The sequence below is a fragment of the Muntiacus reevesi genome, chromosome 1 (genome assembly GCF_963930625.1).
Source record: "Muntiacus reevesi chromosome 1, mMunRee1.1, whole genome shotgun sequence".
Classification (NCBI taxonomy): domain Eukaryota; kingdom Metazoa; phylum Chordata; class Mammalia; order Artiodactyla; family Cervidae; genus Muntiacus; species Muntiacus reevesi.
Genome location: NC_089249.1, coordinates 277,522,871 through 277,549,564, shown reverse-complemented (window position 1 = coordinate 277,549,564; position 26,694 = coordinate 277,522,871). Strand labels below are relative to the sequence as shown.

Sequence of the window (26,694 nt, the reverse complement as noted above, 5' to 3'; positions counted from 1 at the left end):
TGTGAAGATTAGGAATGTCACCTTGCTCTGCCTGGTGTTAAGCAGCCTTAGATTGTTTTCATAGTGGAAATTTTTGCTAAAGGTCAACTTCTATCATTCAAGCAAACGAATCCCAACAACAGCTCAGGCTGAAACGTCTTAAATGGCCTTTCACTTTCGTCCTTATACTAGCCTAAGAGGTCTCTCTTCACCTGTTCTGCGATACTGAGGAAATAATACTATCTTACCTTGGTGGTGCGATTTACAATTTATGAACAACGTTCCCATATGCCATCTTATTGGTGCTCATCACAAAACGCCCAGTAACCCAGGAAAAGTAGATGTTATTTTCAGTTTTTCCTATGACGAAACCAAGGCTAGGGACGCGTGACCAACTTGCCTGCCCAGAGTCGTGTCCCGGCAGAGGACAGGGCTAAAACAGACGTGCCTCCTAGATTTTCGTCCAGTTCTCTCCCTGCAACTGCATCACAGAGTGGAGATGGAGCCTGAATAAATAAAAGACAGCACTGAGCTGTGGTTCTTGAATGAAGACATTTTAGAACCCAGTCAAGCTACCTGAATTTCTAGCTAAAATACTTTTTCTAATTTAGGAAATTCTTTTTTTATTTTTATTTTTTAATTTTAATTGGAGGCTAGTTACTTTACAATATTGTGGTGGTTTTTGCTGTACATTCACATGAAGCAGCCATGGGTGTACATGAAAATTCATTTTTAACCATTGCATCATGAATTACAGAAAGGAAAAGATACTCCCTGAGAACTACGGCCACTCAGCAAGGTTAGAAAGTTAAAGTGTTGCGTCATAAGCAGTGAGAGAGCTAAAGTCACCGAGAGATGATTCTGTAAGACAAAAATGTACCATTGTGGCACCTGAATGCATTTTCTAGCTTTGTCACTGCCTCATTATGTTTCCTCTGGCAAACTCTCTGGATGTGTTTCCTTATCTGTCAAGTAAGAACACACGCTGTGCTTACCGCCCAGGGATCTTTGAAGGACTTGGCATAACAATCTATGATGAAGTTAAAAAGAATGTCTCTAAACAAATGAAAGCCCTGTGGTTGAATCGCTTCAGCTCTTTAAGCCATGTGAATAATAAGCAGGCTTAGCATTGTTAATTGTGTACTTTATTTATGGTAAAATGCATGAACAGTCAGAAGAATGTCATTAAACAATTTTATGTTCCTTTCTGATGTTCTAATAACTACTCCCATTGACTGTTTGCTTGAACTTTTCTTTTAAAAAAAGTACCATTGAAGGTGAGATGTATGTTCGAGGAAATACTTAATGGTTCATCTGTGGCTTGAGGAGAGTGAATGAAAAATTGGGGAGGTTTCAAATCAAACACATTTTGTAGCAAACTAGTCTCTGTAAAGTGAAAACCAAAACAGAAAAGCTAGGAATCTGTTCTGTGCAGTTTTGGCAATCAGCTTTTCGGTAATGTAAGTAGGACAACGAGGCAAGCAAACCATCCTCCCATTCACGCCGCTGCTGCTAAGTCGCTTCAGTCGTGTCCGACTCTGTGCGACCCCATAGACGGCAGCCCACCAGGCTCCCCTGTCCCTGGGATTCTCCAGGCAAGAACACTGGGGTGGGCTGCCATTTCCTTCTCCAATGCGTGAAAGTGAAAAGTGAAAGTGAAGTCGCTCAGTCGTGTCCGACTCTTAGCGACCCCATGGACTGCAGCCCGCCAGGCTCCTCCGTCCATGGGATTTTCCAGGCCAGAGTGCTGGAGTGGGGTGCCAATGCCTTCTCCACCCATTCACACTAGTTTAATGTAATTACCTGAAAGCTGGCAAGATTCAAGAAAGGTGTAATAACTTGGCATGTGGGTTACAAAAGACAGTGAAAGAATTTGTTTTTGTTATAATTCCACTTGCTAAACCCTAATTAGGTGCGAAAAGCATTGTTTAACCTTCAGATGCCTACCCTAGGAAGCCTTAAGGGTATGGACACTTAGATAAAACTTAGCATTGATTTGATACATAGGAAGTTTCAAAATGAGAGACATTTTAAGGGTGGAATATAGCAAATAATGGAATTAAATTTATTAAGGTGGTTATGGAAAAGGATATTAACCCCAAAGGGTTTACTTCATACTTTTTAAAGCCAGACTTTTACTTTAAATTTTACTTATTTACTTTGCAGAGTATTTTGATTTTTGGAATAAATATTATTCCTTAACGGAGAGGCTGGGTAGGCTACAGTCCTTGGAGTCACAAAAAAAGTTGGACACAACTGAGTGATTTCACTTTCACTTCAATCTAAATTTGAGTACTGAAACTTGGGTAGATTAAAAGATAAATTGCTTATCACACTGATGGCAATATACAAAATTAAGGGTTGAACAGTACCAAAGACCAAACCAGAAGAAAACAAGCCGACAGGAAAGAAAAAGAAGAAATTTAAGTGCTCTTCAATTGGGACTTTCAACAAATTCTGGTAGTTCAACTAGTAGAACGTGAATACATACTGTAAAAATGATGGGCGATGCCAATAATGAAAGCCGAATTCATGCAATTTAATGCCTTCTCAAACCATTCTAAAATGACAAGAAAGGAACAATAATAAATGATAAAGAGTATGAATGAAAGGAGTACCAGGGTATCGACAGATCTTTGGAAAGTGGAGGGCACACATCGTGATACTGCATTTAGAGACAGAGGCAACTGCATCCGAAGGCACCGCAGACAGAAACAGCAAAGAAAAGCAAACCAGCTGCTCCAAGAAACCAAGAAATGCTGAGGGTGGGGGCGCAGAGCGCGGTGGAGGCAAGGACGGGATGGGGCTTGGAGCAGAGGCTGCGTGGCAGACAGCCTTTGAAACAGCCTCCAAGATTTCCAGGAAAGCAACGGTTTTCTATTCGACATCTATTTCTTCCCCAGCCCGTGGCATGTTTGCCCCTCTCCCTTCCTGAAAGACGCTGAACCCTTTTTCGTGTGATGATGTGGCCTTGAGACTCGGAGCAACACGCATGTACAGAGTCTGGGTAACGTGAAGCTAACACAGGTGAGGCGGGGCAGCAGGCTCAGAGAGCAATCAGTCCAGACTGGAACAGAAGGGCAGCAGACTTGTTAACGCGAGAGTTCTAGAATACCTCCAAGGGCAGCCTGCGGATACGAGAGAGATCACCCAGAGAAGACTTTGGTTTTTAAAATATTCCACTTAGTAAAGTCAGAAATTCAAAATTCCTAAGCACTTAACTTTAAGACATTATTTTATTTGTAACTCTAGCTAATTTTAATCAGTTTTCAAAGGATCTTTTTATTAATACTCCGTCTCATTAACTAGCTTGGTCTATGACACTTGTTTAAGCATTTTTTTTAAAGTATTTTAAATATTTAAAGGTCTAACAAATAATCCAAGGTGCTCATATAATTCTTATACATCTAAAAAATAAGTTTGATTTCAGGTTAAAATAAAATTAAATCAATTACACGTCTTACAATTGGAATCACAAGCTGACTCAATTGACCACGTTTTCTTAAATATTTAATTCAGAGATTTTCTAACAAAATCAGTTTAGTTCAGTCACTCAGTCATGTCTGACACTTTGCGACCCCATGGACTGCAGCATGCCAGGCTTCCCTGTTCATCACCAACAGGAGCTTACTCAAACTTATGTCCATTGAGTTGGTGATGCCAACCAACCATCTCATCCTCTGTCGTCCCCTTCTCCTCCCACCTTCAATCTTTCCCAGCATCAGTGTCTTTGCCAATGAGTCAGTTCTTTGGATCAGGTGGCCAAAGTATTGGAGTTTCAGCTTCAGCATCAGTCCTTCCAATGAACACCCAGGACTGATCTCCTTTAGGATGGACTGGTTGGATCTCCTTGCAGTCCAAGGGACTCCCAAGAGTCTTCTCCAACACCACAGTTCAAAAGCATCAATTCTTCAGCGCTCAGCTTTCTTTATAGTCCAACTCTCACATCCATACATGACCACTGGAAAAACAATAGCCTTGACCAGATGGACATTTGTTGGCAAAGTAATGTCTCTGCTTTTTAATATGCTATCTAGGTTGGTCACAGCTTTTCTTCCAAGGAGCAAGCGTCTTTTAATTTCATGGCTGCAATCACCATCTGCAGTGATTTTGGAACCCAAGGAAATAAAGTCTCTCATTATTTCCATTACTTTCCCATTTATTTACCATGAGGGCTTCCCTGGTGGCTCAGAGGGTAAAGTGTCTAACTGCAATGTGGGAGACCTGGGTTTGATCCCTGGGTTGGGAAGATCCCCTGGAGAAGGAAATGGCAACCCACTCCAGTATTCTTGCCTGGAAAATCCCATGGATGGAGAAGTCTGGTAGGCTACAGCCCATGGGGTTGCAAAGAGTGAGACATGGCTGAGTGACTTCACTTTCTTTCTTTCTTTCATTTGCCATGAAGTGATGGGACCCAATGCCATAATCTCAGTTTTCTGAATGTTGAGCTTTAAGCCAACTTTTTCACTCTCCTCTTCCACTTTCATCAAGAGGCTCTTTAGAAGAGTGAGACACGGCTGAGTGACTTCACTTTCTTTCTTTCTTTCATTTGCCATGAAGTGATGGGACCCAATGCCATGATCTTAGTTTTCTGAATGTTGAGCTTTAAGCCAACTTTTTCACTCTCCTCTTTCACTTTCATCAAGAGGCTCTTTAGTTCTTCACTTTCTGCCATAAGGGTGGTGTCATCTGCATATCTGAGGTTATTGATTTTTGTCCCAGCAATCTTGATTCCAGCTTGTGCTTCTTCCAGCCCAGCGTTTCTCATGATGTACTCTGCATATAAGTTAAATAAGCAGGATGACAATATACAGCCTTGACGTAATCCTTTCTTGATTTGGAAACATATAACAAAATATTGTTACTTTAATTTTGAGTCTCTTAAATATTCCTCCATTGTTTAATTGCTCAGTTATGTCTGACTCTTTGTAACCCCATGGATGGCAGCACACCAGGTGTCCCTGTCCCTCACCAGCTCCCGAAGTTTACCCAAGTTCACATCCATTGCATTAATGAAACCATCCAGCTAAATCATTCTCTGATGCCTTCTTCTCCTTTTGCCCTCAATCTCTCCCAGCATCAGGGACTTTTCCAATGAGTCAACTGTTCGCATCAGACGACCAAAATACTGGAGCTTCAGCTTCAGCATCTGTCCTTCCTAGTATTCAGGGTTGATTTCCCTTAAGATTGACTGGTTTGTTCTCCTTAATGTTCCTCTACTTATTTCTAAATCTTCCCAAAGTTAAAAGATGATTCTTTGCCATTTAGAAAAAATTGCTATCCACCACCAGAATATTGAAGTTACCATCCCATGTCATTTTTGTAACCACCCTTTCAGCTTGCTCAGTTTCTTCATGTAAAACAAAACAAAACAATCCCTAAGTGTCTTCATGTTCAGAGAAGACTTTGGCCTGGGCAAGGACTGGATTCTTGCCTTTAACACTGATGGGATTTACTGAGCATCGTTTTATAGTTGCTGCATTAAGCACTTGATGCCTAAAGAAGTAGGTTTTTAAGTAGTCTGCCATCTGTTAGACTGGAAATGTACATACCCAATTTTTCTGTCTACTCATAGACAAAGTCTGCCACCTCCATCTAATTGACCATATGACTTGACTGGATTTTGTATTTCTCTGGTTCTTCTTAAAGTATAAATATCTCCCTGCCTAACTTTAAAACCTAAACTTTATAAATCATTCATTCATTCATTTCAAATTTTTCCTGACTGGTGGGACCACACTATTCTTAGGAATAGTATGATAACATTGGATTGATTTCTGCGTATCTGCCATTGCTTTTTACTAGCTTTGTGGGCCCAACTTCTAAAGTTATTCTACTGACAAGATACAGGAAGGATGTATTCAGGGGAGGAAAATGGAACTAATTTGTTATCTAGTATATTAAAAATAATACTGAAATGTGCTTTACATATCCACTGGAGAAACTGAAGAACATGCAATATAAGAACTGAATGAAAACTGATGAAACAATTAATTCCAAGAAGAGACCTAAATTGTACAAGAAAGGAAACAATTATAATACACTACTTGGCTTGGCAATAAGCAATGTTTACACAGCCACGAATACTGTAAATACTGACTAATGATTTAAAATATTATAATTTTAGAGGGTAGGGAGGAAAAATAGAGTTTAGAAAGTTAATTCTTGCCATAACAAGAAGTTAATTGTTGTTCTTGTTGCTGTTTAATTGCTAAGTCATGTCCAACTCTTTTGTGACCCCATGGACTGTAGCCCATCAGACTCCTCTATCCATGGAATTTTCCAGTTTAGAATACTGGATTGAGTTGTCCTTTCCTTTTCCAGGGTATCTTCCCTACCCAGGGATCGAACCCGTGTCTCCTACATGGCCGGCAGATTCTTTACCATTGAGCCATATAGGAAGTCCAAGAAGTCAATATAGTATCTAAAACTGGTAAATCAAAGCACTGATGTACAAGATTATTACACAGAAATATGGAGGCAAATATATGAGAAAAAGCTAGAAAATTTGGAAGGAGAAAATAAAGCTTAAGAAAATGAGAGTAGGGGTAGGGATGGATAAAGGTCAAGGAGAAGAGGCAGGGAATTCAAGTCTTTTGCTACATTCTAAATGACCTAATGTATCTTTTAATAATTACTTTTTAAAATTTTAAGTAAAATGCCAGAATTTTAAAATGATAATTAACATTAAGAATACAGTCATCCCCATCATCTGCAGTTTCACTTTCTGTGGTTTCAGTTATCTGCAGTCAACCAAAGTCTGAAAATATTAGATGGAAAATTCCAGAAACAATTCATAAATTTTAAACTGCAGGCCATTCCAAGCGGCGTGATGAAATCTCTCGGTGTCCCACCCCATCCCGCTCAGGATGTGACTCATCCCTTCGTCCGGCATATCCTCCCTGTATGTACCATCCCTCAAACCTGAGTCACTTAGCAGCTGTCTTGGTTATCAGATCAACTGTCATGGTATCGCACTGTTTGAGTTCAAGTGACCTTTATTCTACTTAATAATGGTCCCAAAGTGCAACAGTAGTGATGTTGGAAAAAAACAATACGCACAGATTTTGACAGTATCGTGGTTTCGGGCATCCACTGGAGGTCTTAGAATGCATCCCTCTTGGATAAGGTTGGGGGGGGGGTAGTACTGTAATATGAATGTGGGAAAATGTCATCTAATATGAAATAAAGAACCTAGGGGAAAACAAAATTGTACATTTATGGCACAGTGATTAAAACTACATAAAATGCAATAACTGGAAGAGATGATGGAAAAATGAAAAGCTTTCTTAGGGTAACGGGATAATAAATGACTTCAAATATTCTTAACTTCATGTTATATTAGTTTGATGTCATTTTATTTTGAAAAGCTTGCAGAATAACATTTAGAGTATATTTTTTATTTGGGATTCTATTAGGACGAAAACCAGCCCTGCCTCCAGTAGTTTATACTCCAGCATTCTGGAATTCTTGAAGCCTCCTAAACTGAAGCCTCCCACTCAAGACCAGCCCAGGCACGTCCATGAAGTTGTCATTCGCCTTTCCGAGCTTCCCCTCTGAATGCCTCTTCCTGCTCCAGCTTTATTCTATGCCTTATGCCACAGTCACACCACCAAGTAGTTCCTCAGATGAGAAGTCTCTTCTCCAAGGGTGCCAACTGTCTCTTGTGGTTTTCTCCTGGGATTTTCAAGTTGTTTTCTAACTGTGAGATTCCCTGGAGTTTGATTTTCTATTGTCAGCGCCCTGTGTGAGCTCTGGATTGTCAGTGTCCTCGTGGTATGCTTTGGCATCTGCTTCTCTTCATGGTCCAGCAGGACTTAATCAAGATAATAAGTGAGTTTCTAACAGCGATTATCGACAGTGAAGTGTTTCCCGCTTTCTCCTTTATGAACGGAGCCCAGTTCCGGCAACTTGCCATGCATATAGTTTGCAACCACAACCCCTATTGTATCTTCTCAAGTGAACCTTTAGCTATAGCTCACATTGACTAAATAAATTAGCCCTGAAAAATCAGAGATCAAGGTACTCTTTAAATCCCTTGTATAAAAAGCCTTCAAGTTTATCTACTGTTTTTATATCTCGAACAGCTTCTGGCTTTAATTTCTTGTTTTTGAACTGTCATATGTATTTTCAAAATAAATAATTTGTCCAGAATTTTTAAGTGCTTAGAATGAATTCTGATTACTTTACAGAACTTGGTCCTCAGTAAATTCCTTGAAGAAAACAGAACTTGTCACCTTTGTTATTATCTGGGCTCAGCACAGTAACTGGTTTATAATCATCAAACATTTGGGGAAGAAATGACTATTCTCAGATGACTGAGAAAAGTATTTGATTAATTATGAGGTTAATGGCCATATTAATGGGGTAACCTTCCAAGGATATTTGCATTTTAAAAGGGGCTATCTATGTGTTCACAGGGGAGTTCATTGAGCTTTCTTTATGCTTTTTTCCCCCTCAAAGAATCTCCAATATTGACATTTCAGACACTAAATCTAGTAAGTAGGTGATATTTTGAACAGATAAATTCCTTCCAAATTCCCACACCTTACTCTTCGCTTATGTAGTAGCCTCTTGGCCCAACCTAGTAAGATAAGCTCACCCAATTTCTAAGGAGTCACTCTGGTTTTTTTTGGGATAATTTGGTGTGTCAAAATGAATTATAGCTATTTATAAACAAGTGTTACAAAAACTTGTTTATAAATAAGTTTTTGGGATAATTTGGTGTGTCAAAATGAATTATAGCTGTTTATAAACAAGTGTTATGATGGAAGGATACCAGGTACTTATATGTGATAGCCACATTGGTCAGAATATAGAAGACAGAAGATAATAAGGAAAGAACTTCCCTATTAGAATCATGGCATCATAAACTGTGAGAGGTCAGGATCTACATGATTGTTTACAGATTAATCTTATGGATGTTGGTTTAAAGAACCAGTAGTTAATAATTCTCAAAGTTATTATTATAAATATTGTAGCATTAACTGTATTAACAGTAAATTCCTCAAAAGAGCATCTGGGGAACAAGACTGAGTAGTAATGGGAATTAGTACCACTAACTGTTTTTTGAGTTATGCTGTCTAACTAAACAAGGGTTCACAAAAACACTTGTTGACTCTGATAAAGGAAGAGGGAGCCAGTGATATTAGAGGGAATAGTCAAGGTACTAAAGTTGAAGGGAAGATAAAGCAAGTTCACGCAAAGTTTCAGAAGAAAGGGCCTCAGGCAAACCCTCTGGATGCAGAGATGAGGAATCTGAGGTTCAGCAGAGTCAGCAGCAGACGTGGGAGGCCAAACCTGGTCTCCTTTCTCCCAGTCTCTTATTTACTTTCAGAGCGGTGACTTTGCTGTGTTCCTGAAGAGGCTTTGACAGTGTTGGAAAAAACCTTGTAACCAGGTGGTTCCACATGCACGTTTTACATGCACAGATTTCATTGCTAAAAATGGAATTAAAGCATTGAGCTAATCTGTACTCTGTCCTCTTGCCCAGCCTGTGGAAAGACCACACGAGGGGATTTCAGTCACCGGATTCCCATCTGGACACTGAACATTTCATACAGGATTTCCGAATGGACTCCGTGATTTCCTTGAACTGTGATTCTTTCAGTCTTCACATTTCTGCAGTGACTGCATTTCCCACGGGTGGAGCAGACGCTGTTTTCTTCCAACATGGGTACTACTGTGTGGTTTACTCTCTTTGTGGCTTTTCCATCTATTCCACTGGGATGTGGGTATGGCATACAGGACTTTCAAAATGATTTCTTGACCAATGAAGAACAGGTAATAGGAAGTTGCAGTGTTATAACATTTGAGACTCTTGGGTCTCATATTACTGTCATGAGTCTTGTGCTAGACATTACAGGACAAATGTGCACTTCCGTGTTTTACTTGAAACAGAGCTTTTAATTATTTGGTTTCCAGTTCACATCAGCATAATGCTTTTTAATCAAAGTAGGACCTGTGTTCTTTTATTTTCTGCCTCACCTCTCTCTCACTGTCTCTCATTTGTCCGTCCATCCATCAACCTTTATAAAATCACTGAGCTTTCTATTCAGCATTGACGAGCCTGGGTTTTAAAAGCAGCAAAACACTCAGAGGCACCGTTTTTGTTTTCCTTTTAAAATCATCTTTCCGTGTGTCAAGCACTCCTGAAGCACCTTACACAGAATGGCAAATAAGTAGCTCCCTTTCCTCAGCATACATGCTTGTAAGTGCCTGACGACAGGCCTCTAAACTCTACAGCCAGTATCTCACCAGGGTCACACAACTGTGCCCTTCACACCACACACAAGATGAGACGGATGCATGGGAGGGCAGGCCTGATTACTTACTTTGTGTGTGTGTGTTTTTAACCTGCTTTTAAGAAGGACTGTATGGCCTTACTTTAAATATTTTATTCTTAAAAAGAGAAAGATGCCAGAATAACCTCGACTGGGAGTGGCGGTGCGGGGAAGGGGGGTGTTTATCTGATTGTTACTAGGCAGGCTGCTCCCATAGCAACAAGAGAGTAACCATAAAGGTGTACGAGGAGCTGTTCAGAATATCCTTGACTAAAAAAATGGTGAAATGCCCTGAAAACAGGCCTGGTCAACATGTGGACTACATACAACTCTCCTACCACAGAAGAATGCAAACAAGAATTCAGTTTTGTTCTTCCCTTGATGATTTATGAAATTAGCATTTCATTTGACCCTGCCGACACTGTACTGAAGGCAGGACTGGCATTATCAGCTTCATGGATAAAATATAACTGTGATGAGAAGACAAGGGCTTCTTCTCCTCTCCTTCCTCCTCTTTCTTCTTATTATAGGACAGTAGCAAGAAAAAAAGCGATTCCCCGTTTGAAAATCAAGGAGGAATCATTTCTCAACTAAAAATTTATCCCCAAACATAAAACAGAAATATAAACTGTCTTCAACACAACTAGAAGTCACGTATAACCTCAACCACAATATATGAGAAATGGATGACGTATGCAGTCAAGGTCAAACAGGATGACGCCTGGAGAGGAGGCTTACAGCTCCAGATCTCAAAATCACTAGACCAAAAGACTCCAAAAGAGATTGCCTAATTGGAGAGGTAAAAAGCCAGTTCCTTGTCTGAAAAAATGGAAATGGACTGAGCGCCAGCAGGAGGGGATTTTCTGAATACTACCTGGTACGACAGAGGAACAGGAATAGCAAAGCCAGAGGAGGAAATATAGACACGCCATGTACGTACCGTCAGCAGTGAGTAGATGAGTCAGAAGGGAGGAAAGATTCTGAGGTGAGGAGCTCTGCAGTGGCCAATCCCTGTTTGCTGGAGAGGAAAAAAGGCTCAAATAGCTCCTCAGACCCACAGTCCTGTCCTGAGGAGCTTCACTGTAACCCTGGTAGAACTATTAATCCAAAATGGTGCCTGATCCACCATATGAATTAATACCGAGTAGGTGAGTTGGAAAGAAACTGACCTCTTTTAAAGAGTAATCGATGAGAATGACCTTGCACGGTGCTCATGTAAACACTCCAAGAAAGGGAACAGGACATAAAAGCAGAAAAAATCATTCCACAGAGAAAACGAGTTCACTGTGCATGCAAAATATGGGACCAAATGTACCATCAAACACCGAAACATTTAGGGGAAAGTTCATCCAGATATACAGGTGATCAGAAGCTAGCCGGCAAAACCACCAGAGGAGATGCAATATGAGTGACAGCTCAGAAAAGAAAGAGAAACAAAGACATTCCAGAAATAAGGTCCCACCTGAAGGAATACAGACTGAGCTAAACTAAGAGAAGGCAGAGAGAACATAAGGTGAAATGTCCTCTTTATCGTGATTACCCAGGAGTTCAAAATACAACACGTAAGCTGATAAGCATGTAACAAGGCACTCATCAAGTTAAACACAGGAGAACCAAGTAAATCAGCCAACACTGCAGTAGCGAAAGGCAGAAGGAAGTATACCAACAGAACACTGCTCATAGCAGGGGATCAATAGCACCTAGACAATGTGTAATTCAAAGTTATAGCTAAAAAGAAAGCCACTAGTGGGACCAAAGAGACGACAGCAGACGTGGATAATATAATTGATAGTGTACTGTACCGATTACTTATTCATTACGCATCCCCTCACCTCTCCTTCCTATCAGAGCCCTGTGTTCATACATCCACCCCTCCTTCTCACTGTCATGGGCCCTAGGGCATTCTTTCTTGACTGAAGATGCTTCGGCCCTGCGGGGGACATCTGATACTGTCTGAAGGTTTTTGATTCTCACAGAGGTACAGTACTCCTGGCATTAGGGTAGAGGCCAGATGAGGTGGCTGGCTCCAGGCCAAATCCTACGTGTGATCTTTCAGATCTTATCATAGGCCACTACAAAGGCTTTGCCAGGCAGGATTCATGGGGAAAGGCTGTCCTTCCCACATAGCTCCCCAAAGGAATTACAGTCATTCCCCCTGGGCCTGCGTGGTCAGAGGCGTTATCTGTATTCCTAGCAGACACCTTCACTCACAGGCCGCCTGAGGAGACCTCGGCTGAGGCACATTTTAGGTCCCTCCACTGAGACCCCCTCATGGGGCGGCCTTGACCAAGACCCTGTTCTCCACATGACTGGTTTTCTCACTCCTGGCCTTTCCCCTTGGTTCATAGAGCAGCAGGAACCGTTGCTCCAGGCTCTCAGCAGACAGTTTCCTCCACCTGTGTATCCGTCATTTGACCGGCCCTTGCCCAGGGCCACCCCACAGCGAGTGGGAGGCTGGACGGTGAGGCGCAAGCTCTCCTGCCCTACTTTCCTTTTCGGCCTCTCACTTACCACACTAAACAAATAGGACTTGTTACTTTCATTTTGGCTCACTGTGTCACTTCTGTAGCTTGGCACAGGGATACTGCAAAACATTCTACAATGTACCTAACTGCCTCCAAAAGTGAATCACCCTCTCCAGAGTATCAGCGGTGCTGGGGCTTTGCAGGGAACGTGACCCCATCACCAGCTCTACGGTCAGAGAATTCTCCTGGTGAATGTTATTCATCCAGAGTGTGGAGAGATGACCAAAGACGTCAGCTCAGTCACACTGAAGTAGAAGACTTACAATTCCATGGCTGAAGGAGAGTCTTCCTCCGTTTCTGTTGTGCTGGACATGAACACAGCAACATGCAGCCATCCTGTGAACATGAGGCAAAACAATTCTGGGATCAAGTTTACTTGGAGGAGATCAGGAGGGAGCCTGGGCCCTTGATGACGTGCCTGATAGAACTGTGGGTGGACTCACCAACTTTGTACCTTCAGAAATGTTTACAACAAATTTCCTTAGAACTTTAAGTCAATTTCAGTTGAAGTTTTTCTTACTTGCAATGAGAAGGATCCCTCTACAAAAAGATAAACAATAATACCAGAAAGCATAACTTAAGAGCAAAGATATATTACATATAGATGAATACAATTACACTATACTAATATATGAAATAAGATACTAAAATAGAATCACAAAGCAAAATCTACCACGTAGTATTGTATATTAAAATAAAATCCCTAAATCAATCGACACAGTATAAAAAATAAAATGACAAATAAAGGTGTATAACGCAAATGCAAGCCAAACTAAAATAGGTCATAATCATAGTATCTAGAATTTCAAAAGCATCCAATGAGGAAAAAAATAATATTATAAAAATATAAAGGTAAACGTAAAACTCACAGTGGAAATTTGACAATTGTGAGTTCATAAGCAACATATTGTACAGAAAACATAGCCACATATGGTACAGAAAAAAAGTAAAAAACCAAAGAAAATAAAAGGAGAACTTGACAATAATCTGTAAGTGGAATGTTTAACTTACTTCCCTCTCAAATCATGACTAAGCATACGGACCAAAAAGGCTATAGAAAATTTAAGTATCTTTAATCCCAATATAATTCATATATAGTATAAAACAATACATACATTTTATATAGCCTCCATTCTCTGAAGTGACTAGACCTTCCACAAAAACTGACCCATATAAAGAAAACTTGACATGGCAATAGTTTTGATACCAGGATTCCACACACAGGGATAGCTGTTTCTTCTTAGATTCCTGATCACAAAGGACTCCAGAAGCGTGAAAACTGTCGCCATGGGTAAGAATGCTGCTGCGTGTGGTAAGACCAGGTACAAAGAAAGAGAATTAGAGAGGGGCCAGAGAGGGCATTCTGGGCCCTCACAGAAGTCACCCCAAACTGACCAAGGAAAACACAGCAGCCTTCACTGTCCAGATAATAAGGCAAGGGTAAACTGACAAAAAACTAGTGAATGCTCTATGCAAGGTAAACTGTGATAAGCACACAAGGAAAGACGGAGAACTTTGTACGCAAGTGCATTACACACGACAAAAAAGCAAACTCTTCGTTCAAACTGGCGTGGAACTAAATAGTGGAAGCGTAAGGTAGATCAGTCATCAGAACCTGGAGAAAAATCTGGGTGACCTGACTTAAAAGAAAAAAAAAAAAGACTCCCTTTGTCTAGTTTTAACAAGACAGTTCTTGAAAACTATCACTTAACTTTTCTCTCATAATGCCATCTACTAACCTCGTGCTCCAGGTATATGTATAAAAAGCATACTGTCACATGTATACTGGTCTCCTACTGCCTCCATTTCCTGCTCAAAGGAAACATGATACAAAGTGTTTCGCACACTTCCTCCCCATAACCTGAGACTATACAATACGCCTAGAACATTTGCTGGCGGTTAAGAATGGACTTCGAGAACACCCCCAGAACGTTTGCTGGTTGTTAACAGTGGACCGCAAGACCTCATTAGAACCACAGCAGCAGAACTTGCTGCCTCTGGACTTCAAGGGCAAAATTTGGGTCTGAGTTCACACATAGGGTTTTTAAGGGTGAAAAGATTGAATAGCGCACTATGAAGACTAACATGCGAGGGTAAGGAGAGCACCTCAGCTGCGCCCTCCCATCTCTTTGCCGGTTGGAGGATTAGGCTGTGAGAAGAAATATCTTCTAGTATTTAAAACAAACAAAAAACACACTTTATGGGGACAGAATCGAGTGAGAAACAGATGCTTCAGTCAAACTTCCGCTGAATGGTAACTGAATTTCTCGCTCTTATATAGAAGACTTTGTTTGTTTTGGAAAATGAATCTAAGATCCTTGTAAATAAAACTGTCCTGCTTACACAGCAGTATTACCAAGTTCGGTGACTTCAGTGAAATTCTAGTTCTCGTGTAACCACGGGAAAACGTGACTTGTACGGAACTTCCTTGTTAATTTCTAGGGAAGATATTGCAACAGCTATGGCTAAGACTACGAAATTCTATCGAATATCTAAGATGAGCATTGTTGAATATTAAAATAGTTGCCTTCTTCTTTCTACTCTGAAAGCTAAAAGTAAAGGGACAAAGAAAAGAATAAAAAAATAATTTGCCATTTAAGTCATTCTCTGATTCCAGAAATAAAATATTTTAATTCAATTCCACTGAAAAAATAAAAGCAGTTTCTTTACTCCAACAATGAGCACATTAACCACATTTTCACATACAGAAAGCTTAGGTACATTCAACCGTTTACAAAACATGTCTCCATAATACATTTACATTCATGTGAAGTACTGACATACTAACATATAATTGTACATATTTGTGACTTTTGCATCTGGTACCTTTTAAAATAAACCTGTAATATGCTTAATTTCTAAAAGTCAGTTCATATATGATGATTTAAGGTTAGGAGAGTCTCTATTGAAGAATTTCAATAGATGCATTCATACAAGAATTCAGTAATTTTTCTAAACCTAAGTCTCAAACTAAAGCTTTAGCAACTTAAGTTACCTGACTAGCAATGGATGAATTCTTATCAAGATGTACTGTTCGGTTTATAGTTTAAGTCATTTCAATTGGTTTATAATTATTTGTGCATCAGGGGAAAATAAGCACCAAGGATAATAAATATTTTTCACATCATAGATGAAATCACAATACAATAATCTCAATGTTCCTCCAAAATCTAATAATTTGAAATAAGCATTTATTTCAAATGCTCAATCTTTATAAGTTTTCTTAGTGAGATCAACTGACATTCTAAAGATAAGAATGGAAATGGTTAAAACAGGTGCTACAAATCATATCTACTGACAGCGGAGTTCAGATATTCTCCTTACACTGATGAGGTTCATTTTGGAACTCAGTTTTTCAGATCTAAAAAGAATTCTGAAAATAACTAACACTTATAAATTGTCAACTATATCTCTTAAAAAGAAACCCTAAAGATGTCTTTCTTGCCGAATATATGAAGCAAAAAACTTCCTGATGAACAAAAGCACCTTATGTAAGGAAATTATAAAGAAAATATTTCCCACAAATTAATGCACAAATCTATGTGCATAAAGGCATAGTCATCCCAGCGGCACGTATTTTAAATCAAACACAATAAAAAATTCAAAGCACAGGTTGAAAAAATAACCCATATGCCAATACTCCAGTTACTAAATATTGCAGCATATATGTTATTATAACAACTGGGGCAAGAAAGTTTCTATTCTAAACTGTGGTCAATGAAGTCTCTTTGGAAATATGCTTTTTAAGAAGTCTCCAGTACAGCCATCAGATTTCAAGCTACAGGATTTTACAGCCAAGATGCAACCCCATGAAAAGGAACATGTACAGAGACCGCCTCACAGACTCTTCAGTAACCATCGCCACTGTGTGACAGGCGCAGGCTTTCACGGTTCTTTTCTTTACCACGGGCACACGGCACATATCACATTAACAATGGACCTTTATCACCCTAAGTTCTGCTATTCATAAAATGCTAATAAACATTGTTCTCAAACACTTCCAGATCATGACAAAAATTCCTTACCTGAATATATACAAAGAATTCTCTAGATTTAATCTATCTTTAAATGAATACAGAGATGTACAAGGAGACACAAATTACTTGCTTTGATATTTTTCAGTCAAGGTTTATTACATGCCTTTTTTTCCCTACTGAACACGTGTTTTTTACAAGGAGTTGCAGCTTCTGCTTAGAAGAGTTCATTTTTTTTTCGAAGTATTTTTTTTGTGTTCATGCATTTCTGTTTTGCTAGTCACGCCCTTTTTTCGCGATGAGGTATTAGGAGCAGCTGTAGTAGAAGGTCCGCTGGGAGCTATACAAAAAAAAAAAAAAGAAAAATTACGGCTTAGATTTTCATGAGCAATCCAAGTTCAAATAATACAAAACAATCAACAAAAGATCAAATAACACAAAACTTATCTTTTTCCCTACCTTCTTCCTGGGAAACTAATTTATTCCATCATTTTTAACTATCACTACTGTGCTGCACTCTGCTAAGTTACTTCAGTTGTGTCTGACTCTGTGACCCCACGGACTGCAGCCCACCAGGCTCCTCTGTCCGTGGGGTTCTCCAGGCAAGAATACTGGAGTGGGTTGCCACGCCCTCCTCCAGGGGTTCTTCCGGACCCAGGGACTGAACTCACATCTCTGATGTCTCCTGCATCGGCAGGCGGGTTTTTTTTTTTACCACCAGCGCCACCTAGGAAGCCACAATGACTATGCTAACAGCCTTCAAATTTATACTCTGGCCCAGGCTTTCTCCCTTACCTCAAGATCTGTATATCCTACTAGAAACCTCTATATAGATACTGGATGGGAAATATAAACTTAACATGTTTAAAACTGAACTCATCAATTTCCCTACCAACCTCTATTTTCTTTGGTATTACCTATCTTACCACTGTCTAAAAAGCTGAAAGATTAGAAAACTAGAAACATTCTTGACTCAGGAATCATCCTTTTATATCCAAACTAACCTCAGGCCCCAGTGAGTTATCAAGAAATTATTCTAAGTTACACTTCTGTATGGATGGGTAAGGTCCTGTAGATGAATCTTCCTGCAGATAACAAGTATAAGTTCCGAATAAAATATGAAAAAAACAATTATCTGAAGACACTGAAGAGGGAACAAAAGCAGCAATATACTAGAAAAGAATCAATACTTGAAAGAAGGGAACAACATGGAATTAGTTTCCCTGTCCTTTGAAAGAAAAAAAAAAAAAAAAAAAAGCTTTGGCTTAAGGATAGGGTCCGGTGTGCACCACGTGGAATGCCTAAAACTACAACGTAAAACTCAGTCTTTCCAGTACGAAGCACCAGAAAAGTACTGAGGCAACAACAGTGGCTGGTAAGCCAGGTGGGAAATTCCAATTCTTTGTGTAAACACTGATCCAACGTATGAGTTCAGCAGAATAAGCTCCAGAGAAGTCCAGTTCAGACTGAAGCCAGTGAAGTGAAATGTGAGCTGTCAGTTACGTCAGGGGACATAGTATCGCAATCTAAGTTCAGCCAAGGTCAATACTTTGCTTTAAAAAAAAAATCCAAACAACCCAATACTCTCTGTAGGAACATAAGAGAAAAACAGAGTCAAGAGTTGATCTAGAATACAATCCAAAATTACTCAATATATGAAAAACATGGAAAAAAACTTCCTTCTTGGGAATGGGTACGTTCATAAGAGATCAGTCCTGAGAACAGCCTAAGAGACAGGAATTTTAAAGCAACTATTTTAACTACACTCAAGAACAAAGGAAAATATTCATATAATGAATAAAAATACAGGAAATCTCTGAAAGAAAAAACTATATAAGAATCAAAACAAATGCCTAAAACTAAAGAATAAATACCTGAAATAAGAATTCACTGGATGGTTTAACCACAGAATGCAGATGACAAGTAAAAGTGACTATCAACCAGGATTTTATTACCAAAAAAAAAGTCCAAAGCATGCCACAGTCAAACTTCTGAAAACCAAAGATAGAGCAAAAACACTGAAAGCTGGCAGAGAAAAGAAATTCATCAACCCACTGCACATGTAAGAACAAGTCTTCAAATTAACAAGGACTTCTCATCAGCAACAAGGGGAATGAGAAGAAAGTGGAACAACATCCTTAAAATGCTGAAAGAAAAAACTTCAGAGGTTCTCTGTCAAGCAAAACTACTTTTCAAAAATGAAGGTAAAATGAAGATTATTTTCAGATAGAGTAACAAATACGAAGTATAAGAAATAGTAAAAAGATTCAGGTAGAATCCGGGCTGAACAGAAAAGCAAGAGAAGACAGTCCATGAATCAGTTCAGAAAACTGTGAGTATCAAATATATTTTAACATACGTGAGGGGAAGGGGGATAATTAACAAAAGAAAAAACACCTCAAACATATCAATACAGTAACAGATTTCCTCGACTGTAGACTGTAATCATCCTACTTAAAAACAGATTTTTACACCTACAAAGCAAGCTATTACTACTCCTCTAATTGCTATATGGAATCCACAAATTCGCACACACGCCTAACCTGGTTTGCTGCCTGCTTTAGTACCCTTGATGCTAGCTGTTGGCGTTGGGAGGATCTTTGCAGGTGTATATGTATTTAAAGATACTTTTCTTCTCATTATTGGACTGGAACGTGAAGTTAAACAGGCTGAAAAAGAAAAATCAAACAAAGTAATTCAGTAATTTTCTGCGGCAAGTCTATCAAATATAAACTAATCAAATTATAAATAATTGAGTCAGACTGTCTTCCTATTAATATAGTACCCAGATGATATTTATTTTCATGCAAGAAAATGTTAAAGATTCTTTCTTCTTTCTAATTAAAGTGGGGAGATTGAGAAGTGTGAAAAGAACAAGTAGGTACAATTCTTAAGTATGAAGACCTCTGGAATAGGACAGGCTGCAGTAGGGGGTGCTACTACATTGAGCTTTTGGGATCCCAAACAAATGATGGTGGAGATAACACAAGGCAGATTTGTCAATTTTTGCGATCTTAGAAGAGGACCTGATGGCAGTAAAGAGTGTGTCTCTGAAAAATCAACACGTGGAACAGCTGTGGCACATGTGACTGCAGGGGTTGGTAACTACGCGGGATGAATATAAAGTTCACACTGGCAGAATATCAAAGTAGTCACTAATGAAATAATATACAAGTGACAATGGACATAGGTTTGGGTGGACTCCGGGAGTTGGCGATGGACAGGGAGGCCTGGCGTGCTGCAGTCTATGGGGTCGCAAAGTGTCGGATACGACTGAGTGACTGAACCAAACTGATTAAAAAAGTGCTTAAAACATCTCATAAAGCAGTACATCATTACTTAGCTTTTTTCTGCTTACATCTTCTACTATAACTTCCAACCTCTAATTTAACCAATTAGTATTCTGAAATTGAGGGTCAGTGCCGTGGGGTAAGGCAGGAGGAATACTGGAGTGGGTTGCTATCTCCCACTCCAGGAGATCTTCCTGACCTAGATATTGAACCACGTCTCTTGCATCTCCTGCACTGGCAGGCAGATTCTTTACCACTGCGCCACCTGCGAAAGCCCTAACTGGCACCCTACTTTCTTTAATATTCAAAGAGAATGAAAAAAGTCACACACTTTAGGAGAGCTGGGTTTTAGTCTTGCTTGACCACTAACTGGTTGATTTCCTCAATGGTGTCTCTAAGTTTTTCCATCAATACAGTAAACTTCTCTCAAATGAAATCTTACTTAAAATCAATCAAAGAATGGCCTAATAATTCAGCTTCTTTCTCTTCCTCATGGGAACTTCCTAAAGCTCTTGGGAATACAGTCTGAAGACCAATGAACTAAATACAATCTAAGGTTTATCCAGTTTTATGAACTGCATTAACTGTATATATTTTCTCATTTAGTTCCCTTAGTAAGTAATGGAATGAAATTTTAAGAGAGCTAGAGGGATTGTGGTACAACTTGTATCTATGATATAGAGACGAGATCGGGCGTGTTCAAGGTGGTATAGAGAAAAGTTAATGAGAACTGGAAAAGGAATTTAAAAGGAATTTAATTAATGAATATTTCAATTCATTAACATATCTCAGTAATACACTCTGAGGAACAGAACTCATTAACCACAGAAATGAAGCCATCATAAAACTGCAATGCCACAGTATAAACAAAGATTATCTTTTAGTAAATATCCCACCAAAAGCCTCTTTCCAAAACAGGTGTCATTACTGCTACTTTAGCTTTAAGTCACTGATTGAAGATCTTCTCAATTCAAAACAGTTTTAATGCTTACCCTAAACTCTTATTTACTAACTATAGTCTTTCTTTAATTTCTATTTAAGATTATAATTCCCTGCCCCAAGGAAGCATAAAGTCAGGTAGAAGATAAAAATGAGAATTTATTTATTCAGATTCTCTCTTGTGTTCTGAGGAACAGCACTGGCCTTTCTATTAGCTAACAGAGAACGGAAAAGGAGAAACGTCCTTTAGTTTCCTCACTTCAACTGTACAGCTTGCAGATTATTTCATTTGGATTATTATCAATTCTCAGCATCAGACAAATTCATATGCAATTTTAAAATGGAAACCTGCTTCTCCAAACCACTTCTAAAGTGATATATTTTAAAACCTTCACACCAAGATACCTCTCAGGTTGAAAGCTGATCTCTGCCACCAGATGTGAAAGAGAAAAGCAAAAACGCAAGGGGTCCTATCTGGACAGAATACGCTGAACAGACCTCTACAGAATCACACAGTGTGGTGGCCCAGGAGAGGGAGGAGAGTCACAGCCACACGAGATAGTGGCTTTCATCCCAAGAGCTCCAATTTTATTCTTCAGGAAAACACATTTACAGTGTTCTTCTTACGAAATACTACTTGGGATCTGCTTAGTCTCTCCGTCGTTTCCGACTCTTTGAGACCCCATGGACAGTAGCCCACCTTTTCAAACATACGACTAAGACCAGCAAGACTCTTAACTCTCAGCAGGGCATGCCCTCCCAAAATGCATGCTTCCTACACTGGAATTCCAGTGTGCAAAGCATCCTACAGTGCTGAAAATGACAACAGCCAGCTGACTTCTCACACTTAAAAAGGAAGCCCTGAACATTTCCCAAACTGAAGTCCCTCAGAATAATTCTATACAATATTTAAATGTGTTACCAAAATGTTTTCTCAACAAATAAGTTTTGGAAAATGTGGGTATGGAGTTTTCCTTATAATAAAGTTTCCAAAACTGGCTTAGCCACAAACCCATTTACTTTACACAAAGGAATTAACCTCTTCAGAATATTTCCTACAGAACACAATTTGAAAAACTGTTGCCCTAATTTGCTCTCTTCAGTTAAGAGCTCTGAGTCAAAAGTATTGAGTGGATGAACACATGGGCATTAATGCAGACTAATATCCTGTCTTTTAAAAAAAGCTAATTATACAATGACAGTAGAAAATAAGACTATGATTTTTTTTTTTTTTTTTTTTTTTTTTTTTTTTTAAGACTATGATTTTTGTATTATATATTGCTGATTTCTACTGCTGGGTCTTAGATTTCTTCCTCCTTTTGGTAAGAGAAAAAATTTGGGGGAAGTGTCAAGACAAGTGATACACTGCACATTACACCAAAGATTCCAAACAATGTCCTTGTATACCCCTTTCTCTCCTAAAATTCTACTTACTATCACTACTTGAATTTATATTTTCATAATTATTTTATATTCAGATAAAATTTACTGTCTAAAAATCAAATAATAATAATTTTCCTACAAGTTTCAGGGGTTTTCCGTGGAACTTCACTTGATGGAGAAGCGATGGAAGCAAGAAAATCATCCACCTGCTTTAAGGACAGGGCATTGTGAAGAGTTTCTAGAGGACAAATAGATGGCACCATCGAATACAATTCAAAACCTGAGGGGAAAAAACAAAAACAAAACCAAAACCAAAAGTTGGATATCTTAAAATTCATTAACTGAAAAAGATCATTGCTTAGAACTGGACAGTTTAGGTCTTTTCAATCTACCACATGCAAACACACAAGATCTCTGAAGTCATGACATCAGATGCTATGCAGTATGGGGCTGGAACAAGATGTGACAAAGACTTCATTTTAAATATAATCACAAGGTTCAGCATGCACACGATTCATTCTGTATTTGGAAAATCTAAGAGTAATGCTTTAAAAACCTGGGGGAATAATAAAAAACAAACAAAAAAATACACTGTTTTCACGGTTTTTACTTTTTAAAATCAGGTCTATTTGATAGATGAATAAGCTGATGCCATGTGTCCCTGATGCTGGAATGCTAAAGGTAACTTCTTGTTGAAAAACAATTAAGTAATTGCTTATGAAGAGTGATTTTAAATACTTTTCTAGTCATACCAAGGCCAACAACACTTCTAGTGTAACCCCAAAGCAACATCCATTCATTTATGCTGAAATTAAAATTTCAAAACATATTTCACCTACCTTGACTGAATTAACACAATTAATCCTATTGTTGGAAATTGCTAGCTGAGTGAAGTCAGGTCAAGTAAAAAGCCATACAAAATACAAATATTTCTGCATTCAACAATGGCACAAATACAAAAATTTCATGAAACAAACCATGCAGGTATGTATTAATACCATCCATGAAACGAAAGCACTTAAATATACAGCTTCTTTAAACAAATAGGACCTAGGTTATTTACTTTTTTATAAACATTGCTTATTTACATTTTATTCAACTGAGTGACTTTTAAAATTGTTTTTAGATACAACTAAAATACCAAGTCTTTCTGCATCTATTTTTTCAAGAATTTAAACTAATTCTCCTCCAAAAAGAAATACTTTTAATGTTTAGTTTCTATATAAAGTCTAATATTTTTAACTTAAAATAAAAATTAATTAAACTTAAGTTGATTGGAAAACTTTCTGCTTCAATAGACATGTGCTCATTTTAACACTGACTCATATTTGATTTTGGGAGAAAATACTGACGTAAGAATTGTCTAATTCTTAGTTGGAATAGGGAAACTCTAGTTAAAAGAGAATCTAATTTTTCAATGAAAACAACCAAATGATTTACAAAACTGCTATGTTTGATTTCCAGGGGCAAACCAAAGCATGACAGAACATTACATATACTTAAAACAAAACTATAATACCATAATAGCAGCTAAAGCACCTACGTTAAGCACTAAAGAAATTAGGCTTGCACAAGTATTACATTTTTTTTAAATTACAAGATTCATGCAAAAAAGCGCAAACCCTTTCCTTGCATTACATTAAACACTGTGGCTTTTTAAAAAAATCCTTTCCTCAGAATGGTTATTAGTTTTTTGTAAAACTATTTTCCTGCATTTGCTTGTTAAATTTTGTTAACAGGCAAATGACAATATAATCGAGTCCCTTTGGACTGCATCTTTTTCCATCTATCTGTAGTGAACTTTTTCTTTAATGCACAATGAAAGGGTTAGCGCAGCAATTTAAAAAGCCGCCTTGCTGTCATGTTTAGAAGCTATAGAAACATACCACTGGAGCCTAGAAACTCCACAGAGGAGACGGACCAGCACCTATAGAGGTGGAGGTGTTCTGCACAGAGGCCCAGAAAATAAGGTAAAGCACTGTCAGAAGATACTTGTTTCACCATGTTCCTTGAACTAAAGATGAAGGGGAGGGGTTAAGTCCATGATATGTGTTAAGATGGAAAAAACATGAAAGTTAAGGAAAATAAAAAGTAAAAGAAAGAGTCAAATGACAATTCATAGGACAGGTCAGACAACACAGCAAAAAAAAAAAAGAAAGAAAGAAAATTTGAAAACCCAAGAGAAATATTTCTAGAGTTGAAAGGGATGCATTTTATAAGCATCAAGTTACACAATGTGTGGAAAAATCCACATTTTTTTAAAAAAGCCTAAATCAAAAGAATATAAAATTATTTTCTGTTAAACTTAACAAAGGCTTTTTCTTTAAGCTTCAATAGGCAAAGACTTCTCCTGTATAAAACTTGCAATACTGGCACAATAACACATAAGCACTCTGCACAAAAACTACAGTCTTAAACCTTCAACGTCTCTTCTTCAGAATTTTGCGATTTTTGTTTTTCTTGTGACTTCAGTTTTCTTCTAAGAAGTTCTTACACATGTTGGTTCTTTAGAAGCTGTAGCTGTATCAAATAAGGGTCTTTTTCTTCAAAAAGATGCATATAAACAGGCACAATGGAGGAAAAGAATATTTAGCTTTAAGGCCAAATTTTCACTTGTTGAGAACTGGATCTTCATACTCCACCTTCAAGAAGTATTAGTGCACTGCTACTTAGGTGTCCTCTTAAAAGGATTCAGAAGGAGGGAAATGACAACAAACTTGTGTTCAATCCTTGAGCTTCAAAAAAGTTTCTGAAAAACCTGACTTGAATTTTTGAAAGACTTACTTACAATTAAAAAGAAAAAGAAAAAAAGTTGCAGGGATTAAAAACAACTTCACACTGAATAAAAGTGAAAACATGTAGGTTTTCTTTGAAATTCTTTGATTCTGAGTTTTTTTTTTTTTTTTAATGATTAGTAAATATTCCTTTGTCCCACAAGAAAAAAACTCTATGTAAGAAACCTGTAATAGTGCAAAATTCGGTGTGTAAGTAACGGCCACACAATTTTCCTCTTCAGGCTCAAATACTGAATTTAATTGAACTGGCTGTCTAGATTTTTAGCCTAATCATCTTCCTGTGAGTAGCCCTCCAAATTCTAACAAAAAGCAAGGGACTCTTCCCAAAACTGTTTGCCTGACAGTGGCAAACCACACTGCCATAGCAGGACTAAGTGAATGCTGAATGATGTTTTCAGAGTGCTCCAGGCAAAACTGAGTTTTGCTTTAGACAGTCAGGGATCAATAATGTTACACAGTGAAACCTGCATCCCCTGGTTCCCAAGAACTTTTCAAGGACACATCTCATTTGGTTATTTGACAGGTATGATCCCGTATTTTAGATAAATAACTCAATGAAACAATCATGTGATCAGAAGAGAAATTCAGAAGAAGATCATTAAATTACTAAGAATTAACAAGAAAATAAATAATATTTATTGTTGCATTTTTAAAATTATGTAGATTGATCACTTGAGAAATCAGAAGGAACTTTTAGGTGCTAATTAAGTATTAAAACTCATCACTGTGGTCATTTAAAAGTTTGATGAGTAGTGCTAAATCACTGCGTAAATTACAGCTGAAAAAGGGAGTTAGACAGTATCAATATTTGGGGTGAACAATAAGTTAGAATTGTATGCCAATTGAAATTAAGGATTGAGAAATGTATGATACTGTATATCCCACATTTTAAAATCAAAGAAAAATAAAAAAGGATGAAGCAGGGGATTATCTTTTAAAATAAAAGCAAAACGTACCATTGGTTGGGTGTCGAGCAAATGAGATAGAAAACCTTTTAACAGCAGAACCGCGTGTGGCGTCTGAGAAAGAGAAAAACAGGTACCTGAAATTCGTAACAGCTACCAAAAGAAGGACACTTAAAAAAAGAGGAGGAAAAACAAATATATAAGGAGGTTAGAATTAGGTGACATGCAGAAGGGACAATGAGAGAGGGAAATAAGCCAAATACTGGTTAAAAGACGTAAAATGGCTTGATGATAGAGGCAAAGTGTTCAATAAAATATACAAAAGAAAGAAAAGCAGGATGAGCTGGCAATTCTGATAAATCCATGTTTTACTAACTAAAATGAACTTGTGGATACATGAGAAAAAGTTTTAGATAAAGCTAATTTCAAAAGGGCTAGTAAGTACTCCTATTACCAAAAGGGGCATGCTTTGATGAGCCGCAAGAGACTTTCTGAATATTAAAACTCAAGGTGCATTAACAGTGAGATTTCCTTCACCTAGCGATCCTAAAATATTCTCACCTTATGTTTATTCTTACAAAAATAATGCCAATATGTTTTCTTGTAAACATTCCATTCATT

At 38.2% G+C, this 26,694-nt stretch overlaps 1 protein-coding gene across 10 annotated transcripts in view; it reads right to left on the bottom strand.

Annotated features, from left to right (window-relative positions):
• Positions 1-15,390: 15,390 nt before the first annotated feature.
• PPIP5K2 (diphosphoinositol pentakisphosphate kinase 2) overlaps positions 15,391-26,694 on the bottom strand; it is a 76,046-nt gene continuing 64,742 nt past the window's right edge. For 6 of the 10 annotated variants that reach the window (XM_065921044.1, XM_065921296.1, XM_065921463.1 and 3 more), the window contains 3 exons: positions 22,513-22,653; positions 19,305-19,430; positions 15,391-17,101 (listed from right to left, as the gene is read on the bottom strand). In XM_065921044.1, coding sequence (XP_065777116.1) covers positions 16,989-17,101; positions 19,305-19,430; positions 22,513-22,653 — 380 coding nt within the window. In that variant the 3' untranslated portion in view covers positions 15,391-16,988. Of the gene's footprint in view, positions 17,102-19,304; positions 19,431-22,512; positions 22,654-26,124; positions 26,188-26,694 lie in introns of all 10 variants that reach the window. The other 4 variants (XM_065920887.1, XM_065921210.1, XM_065920955.1 and 1 more) reach the window with 2 other exon arrangements.